General features: G+C 51.8%; 1 protein-coding gene and 1 long non-coding RNA gene across 3 annotated transcripts; one reads left to right on the forward strand and one right to left on the reverse strand.

Moving 5' to 3' along the window:
- Nucleotides 1–2,251: 2,251 nt before the first annotated feature.
- LOC114865569 (adhesion G protein-coupled receptor B1-like) lies at nucleotides 2,252–20,231 on the reverse strand. Of its 2 annotated transcripts, XM_029166802.3 has the most exons (32): nucleotides 19,729–20,231; nucleotides 16,215–17,107; nucleotides 15,322–15,471; nucleotides 15,131–15,232; nucleotides 14,895–15,056; nucleotides 14,618–14,782; nucleotides 13,894–14,058; nucleotides 13,636–13,800; nucleotides 13,438–13,539; nucleotides 13,247–13,353; nucleotides 12,968–13,162; nucleotides 12,786–12,854; nucleotides 11,941–12,049; nucleotides 11,440–11,583; nucleotides 11,287–11,356; nucleotides 11,074–11,176; nucleotides 10,715–10,758; nucleotides 9,333–9,459; nucleotides 6,671–6,774; nucleotides 6,468–6,570; nucleotides 6,218–6,368; nucleotides 6,047–6,116; nucleotides 5,891–5,957; nucleotides 5,713–5,798; nucleotides 5,457–5,628; nucleotides 5,244–5,339; nucleotides 5,089–5,128; nucleotides 4,335–4,957; nucleotides 4,213–4,248; nucleotides 4,005–4,109; nucleotides 3,746–3,796; nucleotides 2,252–3,510 (listed from the first exon to the last, which is right to left on the reverse strand). In XM_029166802.3, the coding sequence occupies exons 2-32, from the start codon at nucleotides 16,915–16,917 to the stop codon at nucleotides 3,313–3,315; spliced, it is 4,584 nt and encodes a 1,527-aa protein (XP_029022635.1). In that variant the 5' UTR covers nucleotides 16,918–17,107; nucleotides 19,729–20,231; the 3' UTR covers nucleotides 2,252–3,312. The 2 variants fall into 2 exon arrangements, with proteins under 2 accessions (XP_029022635.1, XP_029022636.1); XM_029166803.3 differs by lacking the exon at nucleotides 3,746–3,796.
- Nucleotides 13,427–14,277, forward strand: LOC129604836 (uncharacterized). Its single transcript, XR_008696119.1, has 2 exons — nucleotides 13,427–13,567; nucleotides 13,659–14,277. It is a non-coding gene; the product is annotated as an uncharacterized LOC129604836 (long non-coding RNA).
- Nucleotides 20,232–23,635: the final 3,404 nt, after the last annotated feature.

The raw sequence follows: 23,635 nt of genomic DNA on the forward strand, positions 1-23,635 counted from the left end.
GTTCTTAACCCTGCACCACAAGCACATTGTCAGGTTGGAAGTACTGTAGCTTTGCTGGAGGATGGTTGTCAGCACATCCCAGCGTCCGGTAAACAGTGATCTGAATAGCCTCTACTTTAATATGTTTGTTTGTTTATCCGTGGCTGGTGTTGGTAGGTTGCCAGATCTTTCCCCCTTCTGTGTGATTTTTCTCACCGTGGAACGTTGCCAAATAGTTTGAAAACTCTCCCCAGACTGATCACACATCATTTTCTCAATCTCCCTTTCACCTCTCTTGTGGATTAGCATCGGCTGTTTCCATGGCAACTCCCTTCAATTACGGGACATCAGGTCCTTGCTGTTAGTGTCAGCAAGGTGCTAATTGATACTGGGTTTCACGTAGAGAGGGGTGGGGGGTTGAGATGAGAACTGGGACGCACGCACACACACACACACACACACACACACACACACACACACACACACACACACACACACACACACACACACACACACACACACACACAGACCCCCTCCTGTGTGCAGTGCAACTGTGTTAATGAAGTTGTGTTTTATGATACAGCCCTATCTCACAATGATGTTTCTCAAATTTACTTTTTTGGATGGCTATTTTTCAGGTCATGACATAAAAGAACTGGATCAGAAGTGGCCTCAGTGACTCATGGTGCCCATTTCCAGACGCCCCAGCTGCTTTGAACTGAAGTGTTTAGAAAGCACAGCCCTGCAAAGTTGACATGCGGTGTGAAAATATATTAGCGCCATGCGTAAAAATATTCAGAGGCTACAGCAGTGATGGATATAATGTGATGTGGTAACAGATATGAACTGCAGCGGAAGCGCTGCCTATAGGAAGGCAGCGCTGCACAGAAGGCTGCTCTCCGGCTGACCTCACAAAATGAGCAGCGCACAACAAATGCATGATGTAAATCTTCTTTTGCAAATGCCTCGCGGCGGAATTACAGCACTCGGGTCGGTTTAAAATGAACATGTATGAAGAACAAGGGCCGAGGACGAGGGGAAAGCAGAGCGGCAGCGCTGCAGACAAAGCAGACTTGATTACATTTAAACGTCTGACAACGGTTTCTATTTTTAAAGGAGAGCAGAATCATATTCTGGCCCCTGTCAATTTTGTTTGTTTTCTCATTACTCAACTTCATAGCTCTCTTTTTTCTCTGTAATGATTTGCCTCCCCGCAAGGCATGAAAATAGAACAGAGGAGAATTGCACTTTTATCATCTTCGTGAGATTGCTGTTTTTTTTTGTACCTGCAAATCACATCTATATTTAGAGGGGGAGGTTTGCCAGAGGCTTTAATGTAGCAGCAGTTGAAAATACATCTGTTTTACAGCTTTTAAGTTGCTTTAATTTTGTTTCTGTTATGAGGAGATGCACAAAGAATCCAATCGCCGGCTAAGAACGATAGTTATTGTAATATAGATGTGTTTTATTAGAAATAAGTCACATTCATTTTGTGCTGTGAAAACTGTACATTTACAGGAAGTCGGACAGAACATAAAAAACGAAGTTGTGACAAGATACAAATGGATAGTCAGTACAAGCCACTGGAGGTACGGGTCGGCCAGGACGGGAGAGTTGGCTGGTAGTACATAGGTCTGAGTTACTGACAAGGTTATCAAAACACACCGTAACAGAAGACATGAGGTTCATTTACCCATTGCTACACAGCAGAGAGTAATGACAAATATCCTGAAGCACAGTTTAGACATATTGATATGCTATCATTCATTCTATATAATGTTTGCTTTATAGAAGTACAATTATCAACCTGTCACAGAAAGCTCCAAATATGGAGTCTTAATATAAATTCCTTGAATTACTAATACAGATCTGTTATACAGTATTCTCATAAAGCATCTATTTGCTCTGTAAATATGAGGAAGATGGTATAAAAGTTTTAGAACATCGGTAAGAAAAAACTCGCCTAAATCATAATATCAGTCTTGCTTGAGCATCAAGCGCCCATCATATTGCACTATTTCACACTGATGGCTGAAAACACAAATGTGTTGAAGTCTCGAGGACCCGAACGCCGTACTGGAAGTCACACCGGCGCCGGGAGCCTCTGCTCGGTCCGCGAGTCCTGCAAGGCTGAGAAACAGACGGGCGATGATGAGAGGTCTCCACCGATTCCACACATGACATGGAAGAGCCTGCATCTGGTGCCGGCCGGGGCGGGGTGCGATGCTACGCGTCCCCCTACGTCCACCCAGCTTTGCTTTTTTTGTTTTTGTCCCCCTACGTCCACCCAGCTTTGCTTTTTTTGTTTTTTTCCCAGGGTGCACTGCTCTTCCAGTGTGAGAGTCTTTGTTCATCCTGTCGCTGGTGTTTTGGTTTCGAAGCGGAAAGCTGGAGAAACCAGGGCACGTTGGTCAACTAACCAACACCTCCATCACCACTCAACGTGTTTGTCCCAATGCAGTCCATATGGGCTCACAACACATTAAAGATGCACTGCATTGTTTTCTGTCGAAGCACAATGAACAATTCTTGTGCCTGACTCTCATGAGGGGAATGAAAAATCAAAGTATAGGCTATAAATTAAATAACGACAATAGCAATCATAATCATGTACCAGCAGTGATAAGCATTATCAGCGTGATTGCTCTCCAGTAGGAGTCTAATATTCAGCTCTGTCGAAGCAGTTCTGGCTATAAAGCGGTACAAATAAACACACAAGCTGATAAGTAAAATAAAACCACCCACGGCACTAAAACAAAAATGATTGTGTGCCCATCTACCAAAACGCAGCGTGTTGGACTCCAAGCATGAAATTGCGCCTCTTTGTGGAAGGTAACTTGGCTCGAAGCGGAGCGGCCAAGAGTTCGTGTGCGCCTCCCGGGAAGCAGGGAGCGTGCGGAGTTCAAATATCAGTTCGTTTTTCTCCCCAGCTGAGTTGAAGGAAAAAAGAAGCACGGACATGTCGACCACATCTTCTGAACGCGGGCTGAAGGGTTCGGGAACACCCGGTGGAGCGTTAATGGGACCACAGCCAGTCCCGGTCCATGGAAACCACGCGCTCCACCCCCCCACCCTTCGCCAGTCAGAGCACTCGGACACGAGATGCTCAAAGTCCAGGCAGAGAAGCTACATTAAACATCCCAGCGCCCCCACTCCCACTCCCACCTCCCTCTCCTCCTTCCTGATCTGACTGAGGGTTTGAAGACTTTGATTCTGGGACCTACTTCCTCCCTTTCCTGGATTCCTCTACTCTATCCGTAAAGGATCCCATTCCCAAACCAAAACGGTGACCGAGGTGAAATCAGGTGGCTTCTCCAGCCTCCTTCCTCCCCCTCAGACCTCTGTCTGCAGGTCGATAATGTCCTGTCCCACCAGTGGGATGGTGGTGCTGGTCTTCTCCCATTCCACAGAGTGCAGCTCCAGAGGCGAGGCAGCTAGGGGCTCCAGGTCCTTGCGCACCCATGCAGGGGGCGACTGCGGGATTCCCCGGACTCCCTCCCAGGACCTCTCCATAGGAGGCTGCTGCTTGTCCTGTTGGAACAAAGAGGCGCCCCTTTAGTCCTGGTGCCACCCATCAGCCCAGAGCAAGTCATAATTGTATGAACAATGAAATGGTCATCACATCAGACACAATTTAATAATAATAATAATAAGTCATCATGTCACCAGGGGAAATTAACCCTCAGTGAGGCAAGTCATGTATCTGATAGTGTGTCAACTACAGGCAGTAAATTTTGAGACTGTGAGGTTGTAGATAAACACTCACGCTGTGATTCGTTTTGTCACTTCCTCCTGAAGACACACTCCATCTCACAGACTGTAAGAAGGAAGGAAGGAAGAAAATCAACCCTCATTCAAATGACCTCCAAGTAATGACAGACAACACACAGGTCAGTGGTTGCACTGTAAGGTCATGGGAGCTAGATGTTTACTTTGACCCTGCCTCTGTCATGTGTCTCTGTTTGCTCTTTCTCTGGTTTGTGTGTCTGTGGAAGCGGACGGAGCGCGTTAAGGTGACGCGTTACCTTGCTGTCGGACGCAGGAGACTCTCGGTCCTTCTCAGCGTGATGTAGCTTCCTGTTCAGGTCCTGGAACATGTTCTGGTGGCGTTTCTTGGTGTGCATTATTTTCTGCAAGGAGAGAAGGAAGTGGCTCTCAACATGTGCACTTGCTTTAAACATTTCATAAACTCTGCATGCGATGCACTGTCACGAGGGCAAACACAATATTTACCTCGAAATCCAACTCAGCATAACGGGATTTCTGCCTCTGCAAAGAATAAAGACACAAACATGTTTAGCTCCCGATACATGGAAGGTGATGGAGCGAAGGCAGAGCCGCTCCACGTCGCCTACCTCCAGTGAGCTCATGGACAGCGTGGAGATGGTCTCGCTCTTGGACATCATGGAGTTCATGGACTCGAAGGTGTTCTCCAGGCTGCTGTGGGTGATGTGCGACTCGCTCGACATGTTGTGGATGTTCTGGATGGGCGAGTCCCTCTCCGAGTACGAGACGCTGACCTGGTCGGGGGGGAGGCTCTTGATGCCGAAGGCGGCCTGCGGCTCGGCGAAGGGCCCGCCGAGGTGCATGAGCCTGGCCTGCGGCAGCTGCTCCACGCTGATGTTGTATTTGGTGGGGTCGTCTTTGGGCTTGGACCTCAGCGTGGAGGTGGTGTTGGGCATGAGGACGTAGCCGCTGCCGTCAGACATGCTGCCCTCCGCCTGGACCCGCGCCAGGTCGGCGTCCAGCTGCTTGAAAAGCTCCCCCTCGCACACGTACACCGGCTTCCCGCAGGTGGGGTCCACTCCTCCGGCCAGGCGGCTCTTCTCTCGCTTCAGGGTGAGGGTGTGGCTGGAATACTCGGGGACCGCCTGCATGTGGCCTTTGTTGGGGTTGGAGGGCAGCGTGTGGAAGTTGGAGCCCATGGGGAGCGGCAGCTGAGGAGGAGGCATCTTCTCTTCAGACGAGCTCTTCATTCCTTTTGGAAAAGCGTTAGGAGAGAGTTTGAGTTTGATGTCTTTTTATGTATGATCAGATGTTTTAAGTGCAAGGCTCAAAGAAATTGAAATGCAAATGGAAAAATGATTAGGAGGATGTAAAATGGTTTACCTTGTCTGCTTGAATCTCCGTCCTTTTCATTATCAGACTGCTGGTAAAATAATAACACGAGTTCTGTCAGTGCTTAATGTATGCACATATTCATTTAAGAGAAAAATGCAGGAGGCACTCAAGACATTAAAAAGGCAATAGGCCAAGAAATTCACCATATGCTGGGTGTGGCCGTTGTGATGAGAACTGCCAGAGTCTCCATTGCCGTCGTCCTTGCGGTCGACTACTCTGCACTTTACAGCTTCTTGAACCTAAAGAATGGAGAAGAAAAAAAAAAGCATTTAAACTCAAGTTTATGTAAGAAAAACAACAGGAAAAAAATAATAAAGGAACAGATTTGAGTCCTACTTCATTTATCTAAAAGTTACCTCTCTACGCAGGATGCAGTGAACCATGACGATGATGAAGCCCTCCAGGGAGTCGAAGACGGCGAAGAGGATCTGGAACAGGGCCGAGCGGCGGTCTGTGATGGCCAGGACAGCAGACATCCAGGTGAGGGCCAGGAGAGGCAGGACCACGCAGGAGCTCCACAGAGACGCCCTGAGGGGGAGCAAGGCAGCGTTAGACCCGGCAGCCGCATGGAGGGTTTCACTAAAGGAGCCACATTCAGTCACTGGGACCTACCCAGCTCGCTCCTTCAGCTTCACGTCGGTGATGCCGTCCTTGGATACCAGCTTGTTGAACACTAGAATCCCAATGACCATATTCACCTGTTGGCAAAGAGTAAACACGTGGATGAGACGACGACCCAATGGGAATCACACGTTACGGCAGATCAGAATGGCAACGAAAGAGTACGAACCAGCACAACGGCTGCAGCGGGGCCGACGAAGGAGTAGAGGAGTCCACCCTCAAGAGAGAGCCAGCAGCTGGAAAACACAGCCAGGAGCATTAACGTGCGTGTTTCTAACACAGATGCAAGAGGCAGAAAGGAGAGAGCGGCTGCGAAGACACTCACTAGTTGACGGTGCCGTATCCCTTCGCCTTTGTGAAGCCCACAGACACAGCCACCACCAGCGCAGGGAGCCCTGAAAGCCAGCAGGCGACGGAGGTGAGAGGAGGAAACACTCCAGGGGAGGTAAACTGAGCAAGGTGGGGAAAAGGGGGGGGGGAAGGAGAAGGCGCTCACCCCAACCCAGGCACAGGAAACGCTTGCGGATGATGCGGTTGCGCAGACGACCAGTGACAGCCATGTAGGACTGCCAAGCTTCTGTCAGCACCCAGCAGAAGGAGGAGAGGAAGAAGAAGTGCAGGAAAGCAGCCACCAGCGTGCACACCACCTGTGGGGGGAGGGGGGGGGGCAAATCTGTGAGCGGCGCTGCTTCCTCCTGAGGCAGGCGGGTTCAGGGAGGGTTTGGGGGGGGGGGTCGGGGCTGTACCTTGTTACGGGCCTGGGTTTGTCCGACCAGAATGAGGGCATTGGAGCAGATGATGGAGAGGCAGAAGTTGATGAGGATCACGGAGCGCTCAGAGCGGATGTACCTGGAGATTTGAAATGGGAAATAGGAGTTTAGAGATGAGAAGGTGGAAAAGGGAGCGTGGAGGCTGTGCATCCTGCAGAGGCTGGAATGGGGCGACTTACTTCCACACCGACACGTAGATGATGATGAGGAGCAGCAGGGTGAGAGAGGAGACCCCGCAGCCAACGATGAGGGTGACGGACGGGAGCAGGGCCTTGTCCATGATCTGCAGAGAGGAGACAGGAGCAAACGTGCGCCTTAGATCCGCTGTGCGAGCACACGATGATGGAGCCGGCGCCCGAGCCGGCGAAGCCCCCGGCCGAGCGCTATCTGGAAAGGCAGAGAGCCCCCCGCGGGCGAGCGGCTGAATGGCACAAGCCAAGGTGACCCCAAGGTGAACGAGTCAATGGGCAGCGTTTGAGTCAGCCAATGAGGCGCGGAGGAATATATGTGTCTTCGCTAAACAAGAGGGGGGGTCGCTTGAATCCCACGGGCCCCTCGGGGGTCGCTATGCAGTCGTTAGCAAGCGGCTAATTGACAGGCTACCTCGACCCCTCAGCTTCGGCCTCGCTTTCGCCTCGTCTGCGCCCGCAGCAGCGAACAGGTGGGTCATTAGCACCTGCGCATTAATCTGCCGTCAGCTGATCTGACAGCAGTTTAGCGCCGGCCCCCGCCGGCCGCCCGGCTAGTCTGGGGCTGTCTCACACCTAATCCGAGCTTTTAATTCAATCTAACGCCTCTGAGAGCGTGCGAGTGTGGATGGAGAAGCCCTCGTTGACAAAATGGCCCCGAAAGGTGAAAGAAAAATGTCCCGGAGCACAATAAATCTGCGGGTATCAAATTAGCAGCGACAGAGGGGACAGAACGAGACACGGCTCCGGCCTTCGTCTGATTTATCGGGGCCATAAATATTGTATATGTGAAGCAGGGCTTGTAATGTGTTAGCCATTGTTGATAGTGTCTCTTCTCAAAAATGTGCTCCACATAGGCTGTGATATCAAAGCACAGCTGCTAAAGTCCGGCCTGAGGCAGCCAGGGTCTAATTTAGTGTGGCAAAGTTGTTTCAAAATCTATCCAACTACATCAGAAGCGCCGGGAAACAGATGGTAGATAGACGCGCGGTGAGCCGCCTCTCTGCTCCAGCCTGCATGGAGTCGGGGGAAACAACACCCCAGCGATACGGCTCTCATCCCAGTCTCTGTAACTGGGTTGATGCTTGACCTAAATTCTGCCCTTGACTGAATTACGCGTTCTCGTTTTTTCAACAAGTCTGACTCTGGGAGGAGGAGGAGGCCTCGAAAGAGTAGATTTCATTCTGTTTCATTAATTGTCCCTCTCTGTGGTCAAGGGCATCTGCTCGACTAACTATGTGGGCTGCTCCCTCTGGACCCCCATCTTTGCAGTGCACATGATGCTACAGGAGTCCAGGAATCAGACCATATCAAATGAGAGCTAACACACTGCAGTGTCTGGCTGCTTTTCACTCTCTCTCTCTCTCTCGCTGCCTCTCAGTGCCGTTCCTCATAAAGCTTGTACGAAGATGTTATTGAAAATGTCCAGGGTGCACATCAAAGGATGGATGGAGAGCCGGGTAGCGGGAGAGAGGAGGAAGCGCCAATGCATGACCAGACGTCTGTTTCTCATTGGTGCACCTCTCTGGCATGTTTAGGCTCGCTGCTGTGGCTGAAGAGGAAGGAGGAAGAGCTCGAGGACGAGGGGGGGTGTGAACGAGAACTCAGAGATATCGGCACATGGAATGATTGGTGCCGCTGCTTCGCTTATTGTAGCGGGGGGGTTGAAAGGAGAGTTTATGTGCCGCCCGCAGGCTAACAAATAGGTGTTGTTCAGACGGGCAGCGCCGAGACAAATCAATAGGATGTAAACAACAGGTCGGGGAGAGGAAACAGAGACTAAACATAAGCAGAAAAACAATGCAGTCCAAATCCAGCCGCTGATTGGACGTCAGATGAGGAGAGAAGTTAACGAAATACACATCAAAGATATGCATTCCCTCAAATGAACGGTTATCTGTTGATGGCTGTGTGCAGCAGCCATCACATGCACATTAGAGATGGACAGAGCATTTCTTCTGTCCTGAAGGGCTTTAGAGAGGAGGAGGAGGGGGTCTGTGTGTGTGTGTGTGTGTGTGTGTGTGTGTTTTCTCCTCATCATCTCAGTTATCAGAAAAATCACACAGGCCGAGTTTGCGCTGCAGAAGCCGTTACCAAGGCAACTGGAGCGCAAGCAGCTTTAGAGGCAACAAGGTCCATAGGGGGAATTTACACATCGTCTCTGCGCATAAAATACAACAAGCGTGTGCAACGGTGTCGGTGCGCACAAGTTCCCCCGCAAAAACTCTATAGAGTAACGCCACATTATGACACATATTTCAAAATCGTACCGAATCGGTATGAAAAAAAATTAAGATTTCATAATTCTGGCCGTTAATAATGTGTAATAAGTTTACAGGAGGAGCTACTTTCTATCACTGCGATAAAATTCGTTGCCAGATATGCAGCAAATAAACGAAACGAAACGGTGCGAAACCGTCGAGCCGACATCCGAACCATGAAGGTCCGGTTCTGTTTCCACATGCAGATTTTGCATGTTGCGCATTCTATTCTCTAAATGAAAGAAGGAGCGATCGGCTCCACCTGCACAGACACAAAGAGGAGCCACGGCAAAAAAAAAAAAAAAAAAAACCCGCTCGAAAACAACAAGCGCTCCGCGTTCACACTGCGCCAAAGACGAAACGGTCGCAAAGACGCCAAAAAGGGCACTTACCGAGTCGAAGTTGATGCGCGCTAAGATGGCGAAGGTGGAGAGGCTGTCACACACGCATTTGGTCCTGTGCGAATGAACGGGCACCGCTCTGCAGCTGCGAGCAGACCACGAGCCGAGCAGCGAGGAACTGCACGAGGAAGGAGAGGAAGGGACGACGGGTTAGGAGAGAGGAGAGCGCGCGCACATGCCTCGCGCTAATGGCTCCTAATGCATTTCCCTTCTCATTCACATTTAGGACATTCTACTGATCAGGGCTGATTATTAAATAAGCAAAAGCGACATGTTCTAATGAAATATTACTTCTGCGTCCATACGGGAAACACAAGGATTATTATCTATCATCTCTAGGAAGCTTTGATGTTTTTCGGTTACATTCATGTGATTATAAATCATATGTGAGGGGACTGATGATGACAGGCCATCATTAGCATATTGTATCATCTGTTTTCCCCCCTATAGGTTTGAGATTATTGGCCACGCTTGATAGAACACTGGGGATGAAGGACAGCGTGTTCCCTCTTTCAAAAACGCATCTGAATGCTCATTATTTCACCACTACAAGGCAGCCGACACTGCACAGCTCTATATTAAAGTGACTGTTGCTCCCAGAACGATCTCGTCTGATATCGCCTGAAGTCCGATCACTTTCCCATGATGCACTTAAACAACTGCGTGATGGTAGATCAGCTGCGGCACATGAGCACGTCCGCAGTGTTTCGTTTCTGATCGGATTCGAGGGCTGTGCTCGTGTGTGAGCAGCAGATGATGATGGAGCGTGGATGATATGAGGCGCCCTCGGGCTGGGACTGAACGCAGCAGGTCTGGGTGCTGCACACTGTCACGGGTGGACGGTCGCGGGGGAGCATCGCCGTGACAGTGAACCGCTCTGGCACCGACGCAGGCTCGGCTGCACAGTTTAATGTGCGCCGGCGTTGTGCCGACGGCTGAAATCTTGCACAGCGAAGCATCTGTAGCTTCTCATCTTCGCTTCTAATGGACCACTTCCTGCAGCCAGACATACGCCGCTTCTGTCACCAGCCACGGCCTCCTGCTCCCCCATCTCCACTGTCTCAGTCCGGCCATTAATCACGTCCACCGTCAGAAATAGATCTAATTTCAGAGGAGGGCTGATTGGAGCTAATCACATTTCGTGTTTCTGCTCCTGCTTTGACTCTGGTTGCTTTGTTTCATGTGAAAACACGCAAGGTGCGGGTGGATTTACATTTATCTGCCCTCCACAGATGTATGAATGGATCTAAATGCTAATGGTGCACCTGTGTGTCCCAGGGGCCCACAGAACCACCAGGAATGCCTTCATTAGGTGGAAAGTCCACTAGTGGAGATGGTCAAAGTGATGGGTGTGATGGGTGTTGGACACTTACGTTTCGCTCTCGTCCCACGAGAGGCAGGTCTCGTTCATGGTGCCCTGCAAGCAGGAGGCAGATGGAGAAGTTAGTGAGGAACGTCTGCGGGCTGCAGAGCGCGCGAGATGCTAACGACCCGCGGCCCCCCGCGGTGCAGACGCCCAACTACGAGCAGCTACTCATCAGAGCTTAATTACTGCCGCCGCCGCCGCTCCGGCCGAGCGTTTGCTCACGCCGCGAGCGGCGCCCGGGCGTCCAGTGGTTAAAGCCACCGCGTCGCTGCAAATGTCACCCAAATGTCAGGCTCTGCGCGCCGCGGTGAGCAAACGCCCAGAGGGGAGCTGGTGCTTTTCACAGGGCTCCATCAGGGGACTTACGTTGTGGAGGTGGGGGAACTCGATCTCAACGGGCGATGACAGGAGGGCTGGGGTGGGCTTGACGATCACTGTCACCACCTTGGAGTTGAGCAGGGACGTGTTGCTGTGGACAAAGACGGAGCAGCGTGATTGGAGGCGCACATTAGAGACTATCGGAGGTGCTGTGGCGCCATCTTGTGGCTGAAACGAGTATTGCATGCGTTGAAATGGTACCTCTGGAGGGAGAGAATGGAGCCAAGGTTCCTGTAGAGGACGATGCCGGTCACAAACGCGTCGTTGGCATCTGCAAACACGACATGTTTAGATTTGAATCCATCGCCCTGAACCTCAGTCAGTCTCTGAAACCGTCAGCTGGTTTGACTTTACCTGACGGCTCCAGGGCCAGAGCATCGCGAGACACCGAGATCTTCTCCTCAGACGTACGGACCCAGTCCAGCATGCCCCTCCAGCCCTTCACGGGGAAGGTGAAGTTGGAGCTGGTGGTCGTCGGGCGCTTGTGGATGCTCAGCACTGAGAAGGACACATTTTGACACTTAGGTGGTTTGTCAGTGAGAAAAACGAGTTTTTTTTTCTCGACACCGAGGGACCGAATTAAAGTGGAGCGAAGTGCGGACATGTTGGTCTCGTGCGTCATGTGTGTGTGTGTGTGTGTGTGTGTGTGTGTGTGTGTGTGTGTGATGAGAGTAGTCAGAAGTGTCACCTTCAATGAGCCAAAATAGTCACACAAGCCTCAGCGAGTGACTCACAACGTGAACTTTACAGTGACACGTACAGTGTGCGACACATGGACCAGTTTGCATGTGCTGCAGTTATGTTGTATGAAATCAGGGCCGACCCGTTCAGCGCCAGTGAGGAGTCGGGGCTCACCTAAGTTCTCGGTGACCTCGTAAATGTCCTGGAAGCCGCTCATTTGGGTCCCGATCACGTTCACAAACTCCTCAACCAGGTGAAGGAACTCCTTGATGCTGGGGCCCATCTGCATGAAAGGAAACGAGGAAGAGGTTGAGCACAGGCCTGAGGATAAAGAAGGGCTTCTAGCGTCATTATGAGCAATTAATGCAACGGTTCTGATTGTGCACTCAGACGAGGCCGCTGCTTATTGATTGCGCGCGTTCCCTATTGTATCAGTCCAGCTTGTACTTTTAAGAGCGGTGAATTGGATAGAAAAAAACAGAAAAGCGCTCCTCTTGCTGCTATGCAACCAGAGAACTTCCTCCCGGCCATAAATGGGCATGCTGTTGATTCGCGCCCTCTCCCTCCCGCTCGGCCGAGGGGAGGGCCCCGCGCGACGTGCGTGTCTCTGACGCAGATCGGCAGCGACGTGGGCGCGAGGTGCGCGCTCGTGCGCGGCGCGCTGTCCGCGTCCCCTCACAACGGCCGCGGGTGCGTGGGACGGCGCGGGGACGCACAGATTGCCCAAGTAGGCGTTGTGATTCTCCCCGATTCAATGACTCCATGCGAAGTTCGGCCATCGTCGCTAGTTCACTGTGCGCCTTTCAGCACACGCGCGAACACAGTGTTTATAATTGTGCGTGTCATCGCACGAAATGTTCCCTCGCTCGTTTTAGCAGAAACTGACGGAGCGCTAATGAAGTGCGGCCGTTGCTCACCACGTGGCGTTCATTCTGTTACTGCCTTTCAATAAACGGTCAGGCGAATGGAAAAATCCCTGAAAATGCACCTGCTGATTGTCTCAACCTCTTAGCACTCACCATCTGTGCCTCTTCCCATTTGTCACGATGCTCCTCCTTCAGTAAGTTGCTCACGGTCTGGACGTAGTTCTGCAATTGAGTCACAGGTGTAAGAACGAAGCAGATCCAGTGCAACGACACCGTGTTCTGGTCAGTGCCATAAATCATAATCATAATAATAATCGAATAAATCATGGTTCTACCTCCACGTCGGCGTTGCTCAGTCTCAGCCTGGTTCCCTTGAACAGCTCGGTGGTGTTCTTCAGCGTTTCCATGGCGGCCAGAAGGTCCCCGCTGTACCTGGCTCCCTCGTCTGACGTGAACCTCAGCCGTGAAATCACCTCGGCGAGTCCGTCCACACTCTGGCCCATCTGCGCCTTGGCGATGTAGTCCCTCGACTGCAATCGAGACGAGAGGGGGGGTTTAAAACTCGCGCGCTCTCGCCGCTAGAACAAGGCGTTGGACTCGTGTTCAGCACTGACCAGCGTGCGAATGGCCTCGTAGCTCCTGGAGACGCACTTGACGTGCGTGGGGCTCTCCCAGGAGGCGAGGCCCACGGCGTCCAGAGTGCAGCGGCGCAGGATCAGGCCTGTTGGGGAGGGAAAAGGCATCGTCAACGTCGGGCTCGACAGGAAGGAGCGAACAGGTCAACGGAGGCCCGGCTCCACCGTACCGGAGGCGTCGGCGGGGCAGGCGATGGCGGCCATGTCTCCGGCGGGGGTCCTCTTCCACACCACGTCTCCGGTGCTCTGCTCAGGGCAGATCTCATGGGGCTCTGATAGGTTCCAAAGGCAAAGGATGGAGTGAGTACACGCTTTTCATTGTCGGGATGCTACCCATGAATTGTTCCTTCATTGTTAGTGCAACGGACCAGGACATCTTTTCTCATTGCAGCGCCTCTGCTCTCCCTTGTCACCGGGGCAGGGGTCTCCGCCAAAGAAAGGCCCCTCGCACGCCCTCTGCCTCTGCTGGACGCCGCCACCGCACGTCTTGCTGCAGCCGCCCCAGGCGCTCCACGAATGCCAGCGTCCGTCAACTACGTCGGGGGGAGACCACATTGAGTTTCCAGGCGCGATCTGTGTCTATTGGTCGGAACCTCGCGGATTGAAGGTCAGTGTTGGGTTCCTACCGGGACAATCTTTCAGGAAGCAGTTGGCCGTCTCCTTCCAGCCGCCGTGGCACTCGGAGCCGCCGTAGGAGGGGCCGTTGCACTCCCGCGTTCTCTGCATGGTGCCGTTGGAGCAGGTGGTGGAGCAGGGGCTCCAGGCGGACCACTCGTTCCAGGATCCGTCCACTAGAGGGAGGCAGAGGAACATGCATCATGGGGGGGGGGTTCTGGAGACAAACGCTCACTGATGCCACTAGTGCTTCACATGACCTACTTAAGCTGACTTTAAGAACCTGCCGACCTCTAACTGCTTTTATGCTGACAGTGATCAACTCACGAGGACCACACTGACAGTAATCCAGTAAAACCAGGGGTCACATATAGTGCAGACAAAAAAAAATAAAACGCATCGTTCTTCATAATAAAGTGACTTCAAAATGAGTCAAATTCTTTTCCCCACATAAGTAGTTGTCAGAATGAGGCTTCCATCGCTTTGAGTGACCATGAGCGCTGCATGAGTCACCAGCAGCTATTATACAGCAACTGACTAATTCCCACAGAGGCTTTTATGCTGCGGATGCGTCAGATCTAGTGTCAATCTGCCACCGTGGTCGCTGTTTGCGGTGGTGACGAGGCCAGTAAGTGCTTTAATTATCCCGCGTACATGAATCAGTGAGCCGGGGTCAAGTACCGCAGCCTCCGTCACCCGTCATGGGGTTTTGAGCGGGGCGGCGGACCTCCTCACCTGGGCACACGGCGATGTTGCAGAACTTGGTTTGCCTCGTGGGGCCGTGAGACTCCTTTCCTCCGTTCTGAGGCTGCTTGTAGGTGCGGGTGCGGTCGCGGTAGCCACGGCCGCAGGTGGATGAGCACAGGCTCCAGGGGGTCCACTCGTCCCAGGCGCCATCCACTGCAAACGGGTTAACGGGTTTTGACTGATATTTTAAAAGTTGCTTCCCACTTTCAGCATAATGGCTGTTGCTGTGTTAAAGGATCACACTCTTTATCAGCCAGGAACTCACCGGGGCAGACCAGCGTGTTGTTGCAGGGCCGGTTCTCTCGCAGGGGTCCGGTGCACTGGGTGCTGATGGAGGCGGTGGCGCAGACGCGGGTGCGGCTCTGCCAGCCCTCGCCGCAGGTGACGGAGCAGGCGCTCCAGGAGGACCACTCGTCGCTCCTAGCGTCTGTGGATCGCAGCAGGAGTCAGTACAGCACTGCTGCATGTGTGCGAGTGCTCGCCGAGGAGAGGCCGCCTCACCTGTTTGGGTCGCAACAACGCCGTGGTTGGACTCTTCGATGCTGTCTCGCCTCATGCCGATGATGGCGCGCAGGCCCTGACTCCTGGCTGCTGCTCCTTTGCCTGCGAGTTTGAAAATTGCCACCATTGATTACTGCATTGGACCGGAGCCGCCTGCAGCTGACGGCTGGCACCCGGGGAGGCGGTCTTACCGATGCAGGGCTGGGGGTTGCAGGCTCGGCCTTCTTCCACGGTGCCGTTGCACACGTTGCCCTCAGGCTGGCAGGTCCGGCTGCGCACCTGGACTCCACCGCCGCATTCCTGGCTGCACACGGACCAGCGTCCCCACCCGGACCAGCCCTCTGCAGGAGGAGGGGGGCATGTTAAAATGTGCAAACTAGAATTTTCGCTTTCACTGAAATTTCACTGAATTAATGCATTACAACAGGAAGCGAGCTTGTTTTGTGAGCAGAGCCGAACACTCGAGGCTGAGGTTCCGTCCGAAACGGCGATTGTTCGCTTTTACCCACTTGGTGCAAATTACGGCCGTCGGGGCCGTTGCTATGACGACCTGAAGTGCTGCGCTTCGAGTTCCGCTGCCAGCTGACTAAGGTCTTTGTGCCCCTTCCTGCTCCGCCCTCCTCGCCCGCCCGATGCACAAACATGGCCTCTATCTCGCCCCGCACCATAAGAGCCGTCCGTCCTAACGCGCCGGAGGCAAAATGAGGAGCCGCTGATGTGTGAGGTTCAGGCGGTCCTGCCACTTAAGCCTGAAGATGCGCCAGCAAATGTCCTTAACACCTCTGATTTACCTCTCATTACTCTGTAGCCGAGCAGTGCACATCCTCCGCCTGCGCCCCTGTTCTACAGACATGGATCATTACCCTCAGCAGGTCCAAAGACACAAACATCGAGTGTTAGCGAGGTAGCAGACACCCCCCCCCCCCCTCCCCCTAGCCTAGCCCCTCTCTAGCCTGGTGGGTCTTGTTACAAAACGGCCCAGGGGAACTCGCTGTTGCTTCTTACTTTTTCTAAGCTGTTTTGTTTTTCTTTTACTTTTTCCCCTCCTTTGATGTAAGTCACACGAAGGCTGTTGTAAACTTACTGATGATCTCAGCGTCACGTTCGCTGTCCCTGGGCACAGGAAGGCACTTCTCGACGTAGACCCCGCCCCTGTAGCAGCTTCCCGGCTTCCTCTTCGGGGCCTCCCAGCACTGGCAGGGGGTGTTCATGATGCCGCAGGGGTAATCGTGGGTGCTACTGGACAGGCACTTGTCCAACCACTGGCACAGCATCTGGCAGGCGGGCATGCTCGGGTTCCTCTTCCCCACGACCAGAAACTCGGCCTTGAACTCGTTGACGTCGTTCTCGCCACCCGCTACGGCCAGGCCATTTCTGGGCGCCACCCTGCGCATCTGCAGGAACTGCTTGGTGGACTCCAGGTAGGTGACGTTGGTGGAAGCGTCGCACAGCCGGACCACCTCGTCGAAGCTCTCCATGCCCAGGTAGGTGCGGGAGGTCTCGATGAAGGAGTCGAACTGGAAGGTGCGGATCTGGCGGGGCACGCAGGAGTCGGTGGGCTTGGTGATCTTCATGTAGACAGTGTAGCGGCGGGGGTCGGGGTTCTGCAGCGTCCAGGAGCACGGCGTGGAGGGCAGGGTGGTCGCGGAGGAGAAGACGCCGAAGAAGCGGCTCTGCTCCAGGGTGGCGCAGGTGGCGGAGGCCGGGCCGGAGGGGGTGCAGGAGGTCAAACCGAAGAAGAGCAGGGCGAGGGCCACGCAGGGCCCGCTAAGAGCTGACCGCGCCATCGGGTCGGCCGTGGAGGACGGGGAATGCTCTGTGAATTCTACCTTCACCGGGTTCTTCGACTTCTTTGTTGCAAGTTAACTGCACTTGTTGCAGATCTTCGGACTTATCTTCACAACCTCTCTGAGACTTCGATGGATCAATAGGTTTTCGCGCATCAGACGATGTTTGATGTCTGTGTCAGTGAGGGAGCTGCAGAGGAACAGGGAGAGAACAACTCTGTGAGCTGTGCATCCACATCAACGCAACAAAACCAAAACAACACACAGGGTCAGGGCGTTCTCCAGTTGGAATGAGCATTTTTCACAATATTCATGAGATGCATTTTAATTGGGGCCATTGTTGAAGTGCTGGTTATGCATTAGGGATTCGCCTCAGATCAGTATCGTTGTAATACCAGGGTTTCAGGGCCGCTTCACTGATCTAAAATGCCCAGTTCTTTGGGACATAATTGCTCCGGCACTGCAATTACAGTCCTTCACAGCAGGCTGGTATCTCCAAGCTCTTGCTCTTTCCTCCCACACACCGAACTGAACTGCGAATCATGTGCGTCAGTCTGACGTCCGTGGCAGCATCGCCACTGGCAACCGCAGACGCTTATTAGTTCCGTTATTTGTACAATGTACTCGTATTGCGCGGTAAACAGGAGAGACACAGCGAAATGCGATTACGTACCCTGCTGTGGCATCTCACACGGTGATGAGGGAAAATGTGCTGCGTGACATACCAGAACAGAGCAGTAAATGAAACGTGCAGTCAGGGCGACAGAAGCAGCTCCTGCACATGTATGAGTGCATCAGTGTTAGGACACATGCATGCACGTTTTCAACTGCATGGGTTTGACGCTACTCTGCACAGGAGCTAAATGTGTTAAAATAAAGCCTGCACACAAGTGTTTTTATTTATGTTCCTTTCTATATGTGGGGATTCACATTGTTGTGAAAAAAGTCTGACTTTGGCAACTGAATGACTAATGTTGGAGAAAGAGCAGAGTCCATATGAAAGTCTCTGTACTCGACTGGACCGGGCTCGTTCGGCGGCGCTCACACAGGAGCCAGATACGCTGTTGCCCGGCAACGTTTTTTCCACAAATTGTGTTTTTCTCATTTGCATTTCCGTCCTTATTGGCTCCTTCGTGATTCTTAGCGGGACGAACCAAGGACGCCTCAGTCAAATCCATCAGGTATAATTGGGAATCGGCTGCTGTTTGCAGGAAGGAAGCTCAAGGTGTTATTTCATGTATTTGCCGTACGTCGCCTGGGGTTAATCATAAGGGACGGCCGGCTCAGCGGCACAGCAGCACAATTGATGCCTATAGCGACATTCACTCAGAGCAGCACCTGCACTTTTCAGGCAGAGATCTCATAATTACGTTGCTCACATCTCTTTTCACATCTCTCCCTCCTCCTAGCCCTCCCTCTCCTCTCTGTGAGCGACACAGCAAAGGGTGGGAGTCTCTCTCTCTCTCTCTCTCGCCCCCCCCACCCCTCCCAACAACCGGAAGCTCCATGAATCGGCATCTGAAGGAGCAGCCAGTGAAAAGAAAGTCCAGCTGTCGTAGTTGTCGCTCTCTCTCTCTCTCTTTTCTCCCCTGACCCCTTTGTAGCTTTCTCTTGCGTGTCCATGTGCTGTCGTCATTATGTTTTTTTCTTTTGTTTTTTTTACAAAGCAGGCGGCTGAAAGAGGAGGCAGTTTGTTGTTATGGTGACGGGGAATATTTTCTGCAAACAAGTGATAACAAGAGCTGGGAAAATTACCGCAGCATCATGCTCTGAGTTTAGGCTGGAACCGCAGAATCATCACAATCTGAAAGCATGATGATAGCGGGTGCACAACCACAGCAGCCGAGACTATATTGTAAAGCAATTAGAAAGGTGCACTCATTTGATTAGCTGTGACATTTTCACAGGCTGCAGTTGTAATTAGCATGAATATACCAGTAAACTGTGAAAATGCAAAAACTGAAGATGATGTATTTATGATTCATCTGATGCTGCATCTGAGATGCTGGAGTTTAATCCTATAATATGTGATGTTCAAGATGAGACTGTGACTGCAGCAGAACACAAACAAGGGCAATCAGTGTTTCCCCCGACCCCGTTCAGCTGCTGAAGCAAACTTAGAGAAGCAATTTTTTGCAGCTATTACAAGCCATCCTTCAGCCACAAATTGCCTGTGGCTTTTTCTTTACCTGCAGCAAGCACGTGTGCACGGAAACTGAAAGGCTTTGTGGCAAATCCATGTGACAACAAAGCAACAAACAAGCGCCGGCTGCTGACAGGAGCTCCCTGCGTCTTTGGATTAAGGGTTTCAGTCCTGCACATAAACTTGTTTTTTGGTAAAACAAGCAAAGTGAATAACAATCAGTCTGTTAAATGAACCCTGTGCAGCTTTGTCGTTGAGGCAGCTGTAACACAGTAACATGAAAATCATTGCAGCTTAAGCATTACGTATTTGCATGCACTTTATATTCGTGCAGGTATCATCTTTGCAACCACCATCAATCCAAGCAACGCGGCATCACCTGAAAGTTCTTCCCTGCAACCTGTTGCGGGGTCGAACTTTTTGCCGGCGAGCGGATACGTCGTCTCACACAGAACTAAACTACATCAGACAGTTCATCAGAGCCTTTGAGTGGAACGGAGACGTCGAAGGAAACAGACAAACCCGCTGCTTCAGAGAGTTTCAGCACCACGGACAGAGACACTCGCAGACACGTGCAGCGCTCCGTCCGCATCACTTAATATCTGCGCCTCGTTCGCTCGGGCTCCATGAAACAACTACGAAATACAAGATGTGTCGCTCGTCCTTACCTCGATAAGCGATAAGCGTCGTCAGCGGCTCTCTATCCGGTCTCTATCCGGGTGTCTCGGAGAAGGGCTCGGGTAGCAGCTGCTGTCTGACTCGACTCGACTCGCTGTCTTCAGATCTGCGTTCTGGCCAAAACTTTCGCAGACTTCAAAGCCGCGGAAAGGATGCGCCAGGTCCGAGCCCGACCCGAGGCGGGTCGATCCCAAGTTTCAGTGCAGTCCACTCTCACAAGCAAAGAATTTAAAAAGTGACTCTAACCAAACTCCAAAGAGTTTACTACCAACTTTGTTTAGCTGCTATATCCAGAGAAACTGGCGTATAGCGAAGTGACAAATTGGCTTGCGTCGGAGCTCCAGCGGACAATCCGTAGAACCAAACTGTCGCTCGTCTTTTCTCTCTAAGCTCCAAGATAAATGTTGGTACTTCTACTCCCGGCTTCGGAGTCTTCTTGCTTGTGGTTTGCACTGCAAGTGGGTCCAATCTCAGTGTAGCGTGTGGCCTGCTCTGGGAGCTATATATGCAACCCCGCCCCCCCGCGCCTCAAGTTGGAGTCAGTGCGTGGATGGCGTACTGAAGTGAATGAGACAGCAGCAAGACGGGGAGAGTGTGCGTGGGAGAAGTGTTTGTGTGCGTGTGTGCGCTTGCGCGTGTGTAAGTGTGAGAGTGACTGTGTCAGAGGAGGGCGGAGGGATGGAGCCGGAGTCTGCAGGGAGGGGAGGGGTTTGTGCAGAGAGACAGAGACAAACGATTATGAGCACCAAACTACGCAGATATCAACGCAGAGCCAAAGGTACCGGAAAGAGGATCAGCGGAATCGGCGTGGATGCATGAAAGTGATGACAGAATCATTTGTCTTTGGCTGAAAACGATCACAAAGCACGAGGATCACGGTGTGCGAACAATGCTCACACACATTTAGTACTGACGAGTGGTGTTTGGTGTTTTAATTATGAACTCTTACATATTGGTTAATTAATAAATGGAAGGTGAGTTATATTCGTGGCACTTGTTCGCCGGGGGCATGGGGGGCTATTTCCTTTTCAGAGTTGATTAAAACGCAATCAGGGGATTTAATGGTCACGCGGGCTGTGCTGGAGACTCGGATACACGCTTGTGCAGAACGCGTGGCGCGCGCGCGGTCTGTTCCGGCGGCCGTCACCGTGACAGCGCCGCCGCAGCCAATTGAAAGTAGGGGAGAGGTGCGGACAGCGGTGGTGCGGGAGGGGCCATCCCGCCTGTCGCATCCGCGCGTCCCTCCGCCGAAGAATAAACACGCACACGCACGCACACACGCGCGCGCGCGCGCGCGCAGGAAGAATGAGAATGGGCGTCCCCGCTCCGTCCCTGCATCCATGCCGCTCCCGCTCCCTCTCCCTCGCGCTCTCCCGGGACGTGGGCGGATCTGGGTAGTTCTCGAAGTGCGAAAGGGATAACCTGACGTGGGTGTCCGCCTGTTGGTGTAATGTTGGCTCGGTTTCTCCGCTTGCCCGGCCACATCAGCGAGAGAGAGAGAGAGAGAGAGAGAGAGAGAAGAACACACAAATAAACTGTCCAAACAACGTGAGTCAGGAAGTGTAAAACAGAGGAGCTGATAACGAGTAATGATCAGTCATCCCACATCTTGTCGAGGAAATCGCATCCACGCTTTACAGAGCAAGGGTTAAAGAAACCCTCCTGATCTGGTTCTAAGTAGCATCTAATGCAGATGTATTCAGGAAGGAGGTTAACTTGACTCCTTAATGGTTAAGGTGACCCGCAGGACTGAATTACCTCTGTACACTATGTGATTTTAAAAATACACCCTCCGTTATTTTCAGCGCATTATAAGACCACAATATCAGGCTGTGAATAGAGAGCGACAAATGTCACAATCAACAACGGGACTCCCACAAACTAACTTTAACAGCTGTCTTTACTCTAACTAGACTATACATATTGATTAGGTGCACATGAGGTCAACATTATTGTTTTATGCGGTTGCGTTTGTTGTATTTTGTTATTACGTAAAACGACAACAGGGCAAATCTCAGTGGAGCCAACAAACGTTACTGCACCACACGTGTGCACATCCTCCCTGTGCAACGTTACAAAACCACTTCCTGTGCATTGTGTCACAATTAGTCATGTCACACATACGGCAGAGTGCTTGTCACACACCGGGACACGATCCCACACATTTCTATTCTCTCACACTGCGGATTATATCCATTAAAACCCATTATCGCATATTTCAGATGCAGGCTGCTCGTAGATCGTCAGAAGATACACCTCGAACAGTAATTACAATCTGTTCCAGCTGATTCCAGCTATTAACCTGCTTTTATTCAACATTAGTCATAAATGTACAGATTGTGTGTTGGTGAGTCTATCACAATCAAATAACTTGTTTTCTAACTTAGAATTTTTATAATTTATATAACTTATTCGCCCTCACGCCAAGTCGTAGACGTCTTCACTGGATATTGGCCGAAATCTGAATAGTCGTGTTGATTTAGATTCCTGCCACGAGCAAAGTTGCATATTTGTTTACCTGAAGCAGACTGAGTAATCAAGCAAACGATTAGTCGCTCAGTGTGAGAGAAATCGAGGCCAAGTTTGACCCAAAACTCTGCTTAAGAAATAGTGACATCGTGTGACACAGATTAGAAGCAATAATGACACCCTCATCATGAGAATGAGCTGGTTGGTTTGGACAAACGGTGTGAAGCAGAAAATCTATAAGCATGTTGATTCACCCCTCAGAGAGTCGTTCCATCTGCATCAACTCAGCAAAAGTCCACAAACACGTGGACTGAGTGATGAAGCACAATCAGGTGTGTTCATTTTAAACCTCCAATGCATCCTAGCTGGTGGGAGGTGGCGGTGAACGGGCGGCGTGGGCCGCTGCAGGCACAATTACATAAACAAAAGTGAACTTCTGAGGAACCACCGCTGCACTCGGACACGTATCGCCCCCGCACCCTGCTCTCCACAGGCGCCAGGGCAGCCCTCTCGCTACACGGGTATTTCGGAGGCACCATGAAACGCTCGCTGGCCCAGAAAAGACGAACCGGGGAGATGCTGGGAGCTGAATCACAGGATGTAGTTCCACTAAAAGCTGCATCAGGCAACACGTCGGACCGTTTTAGAAGTTATTTCAGAACCAGATACCGACCCGGCTGCACCAGCACAGGCCGCTTCTCGTGGCTGTGAGTCCGTGCGAGCCCTAGATGGTGCTGTTTTTAGACACTAGACATCCAAAGTGCTGAGGCTGCAGTAAGTGGAGCCTGAGAGCGGTTCTACCCCAGCAGCACTGATCCAGCACATAAACGCTAATTAAATCAAATACGCCACAGAATCACTGAGGTGTGCGCGGCACGTTTCCCTCCGGTGTGCTGCCTGCGGTGAGGTGCGACGTGCCGGTGACGTGATGTGGGCCAGACGTGTTACATGTCGGGGCGGCGGCACGTGTTGAAGAGCCCTCCAGTGTGTCCGTGCTCCTCTGAGTGAAGGGGACGCACACAAAGAGGCCCGAAGAGGCTGAAGCCGCCGACTTGACACATCACGTGACGCAACACCCCGCCTTTTCCATTCAACACACACTGTCACACTATCACCTTGTGCATGTTGCTGTCTAATTTGTGTTACACCCCAGGATCCAGTGTATCCCACCCTTGCTTGTGTAATTAGTCAGCTGTACTGGAGCCAGAATGTTCAGATTGTTAAAAATCCATGAGAATGGGAGGCCGGGGAGTTCAGACTCATTGTGCGACCATAAACCTGCTGACTCCTGCTTATTTAGAGAGTCTGAGGCTCATCTGTTCACTCTGCTGTGCAGCATTTACATAATTTACAGGTTAAACTACGCATCCCTATCAGGATGAAGCATAACAATAGTGTGTGTGTGCCTGAAAGCATATAAAAAGCAAA

The sequence above is a fragment of the Betta splendens genome, chromosome 11, assembly GCF_900634795.4.
Source record: "Betta splendens chromosome 11, fBetSpl5.4, whole genome shotgun sequence".
Lineage (NCBI taxonomy): Eukaryota > Metazoa > Chordata > Actinopteri > Anabantiformes > Osphronemidae > Betta > Betta splendens.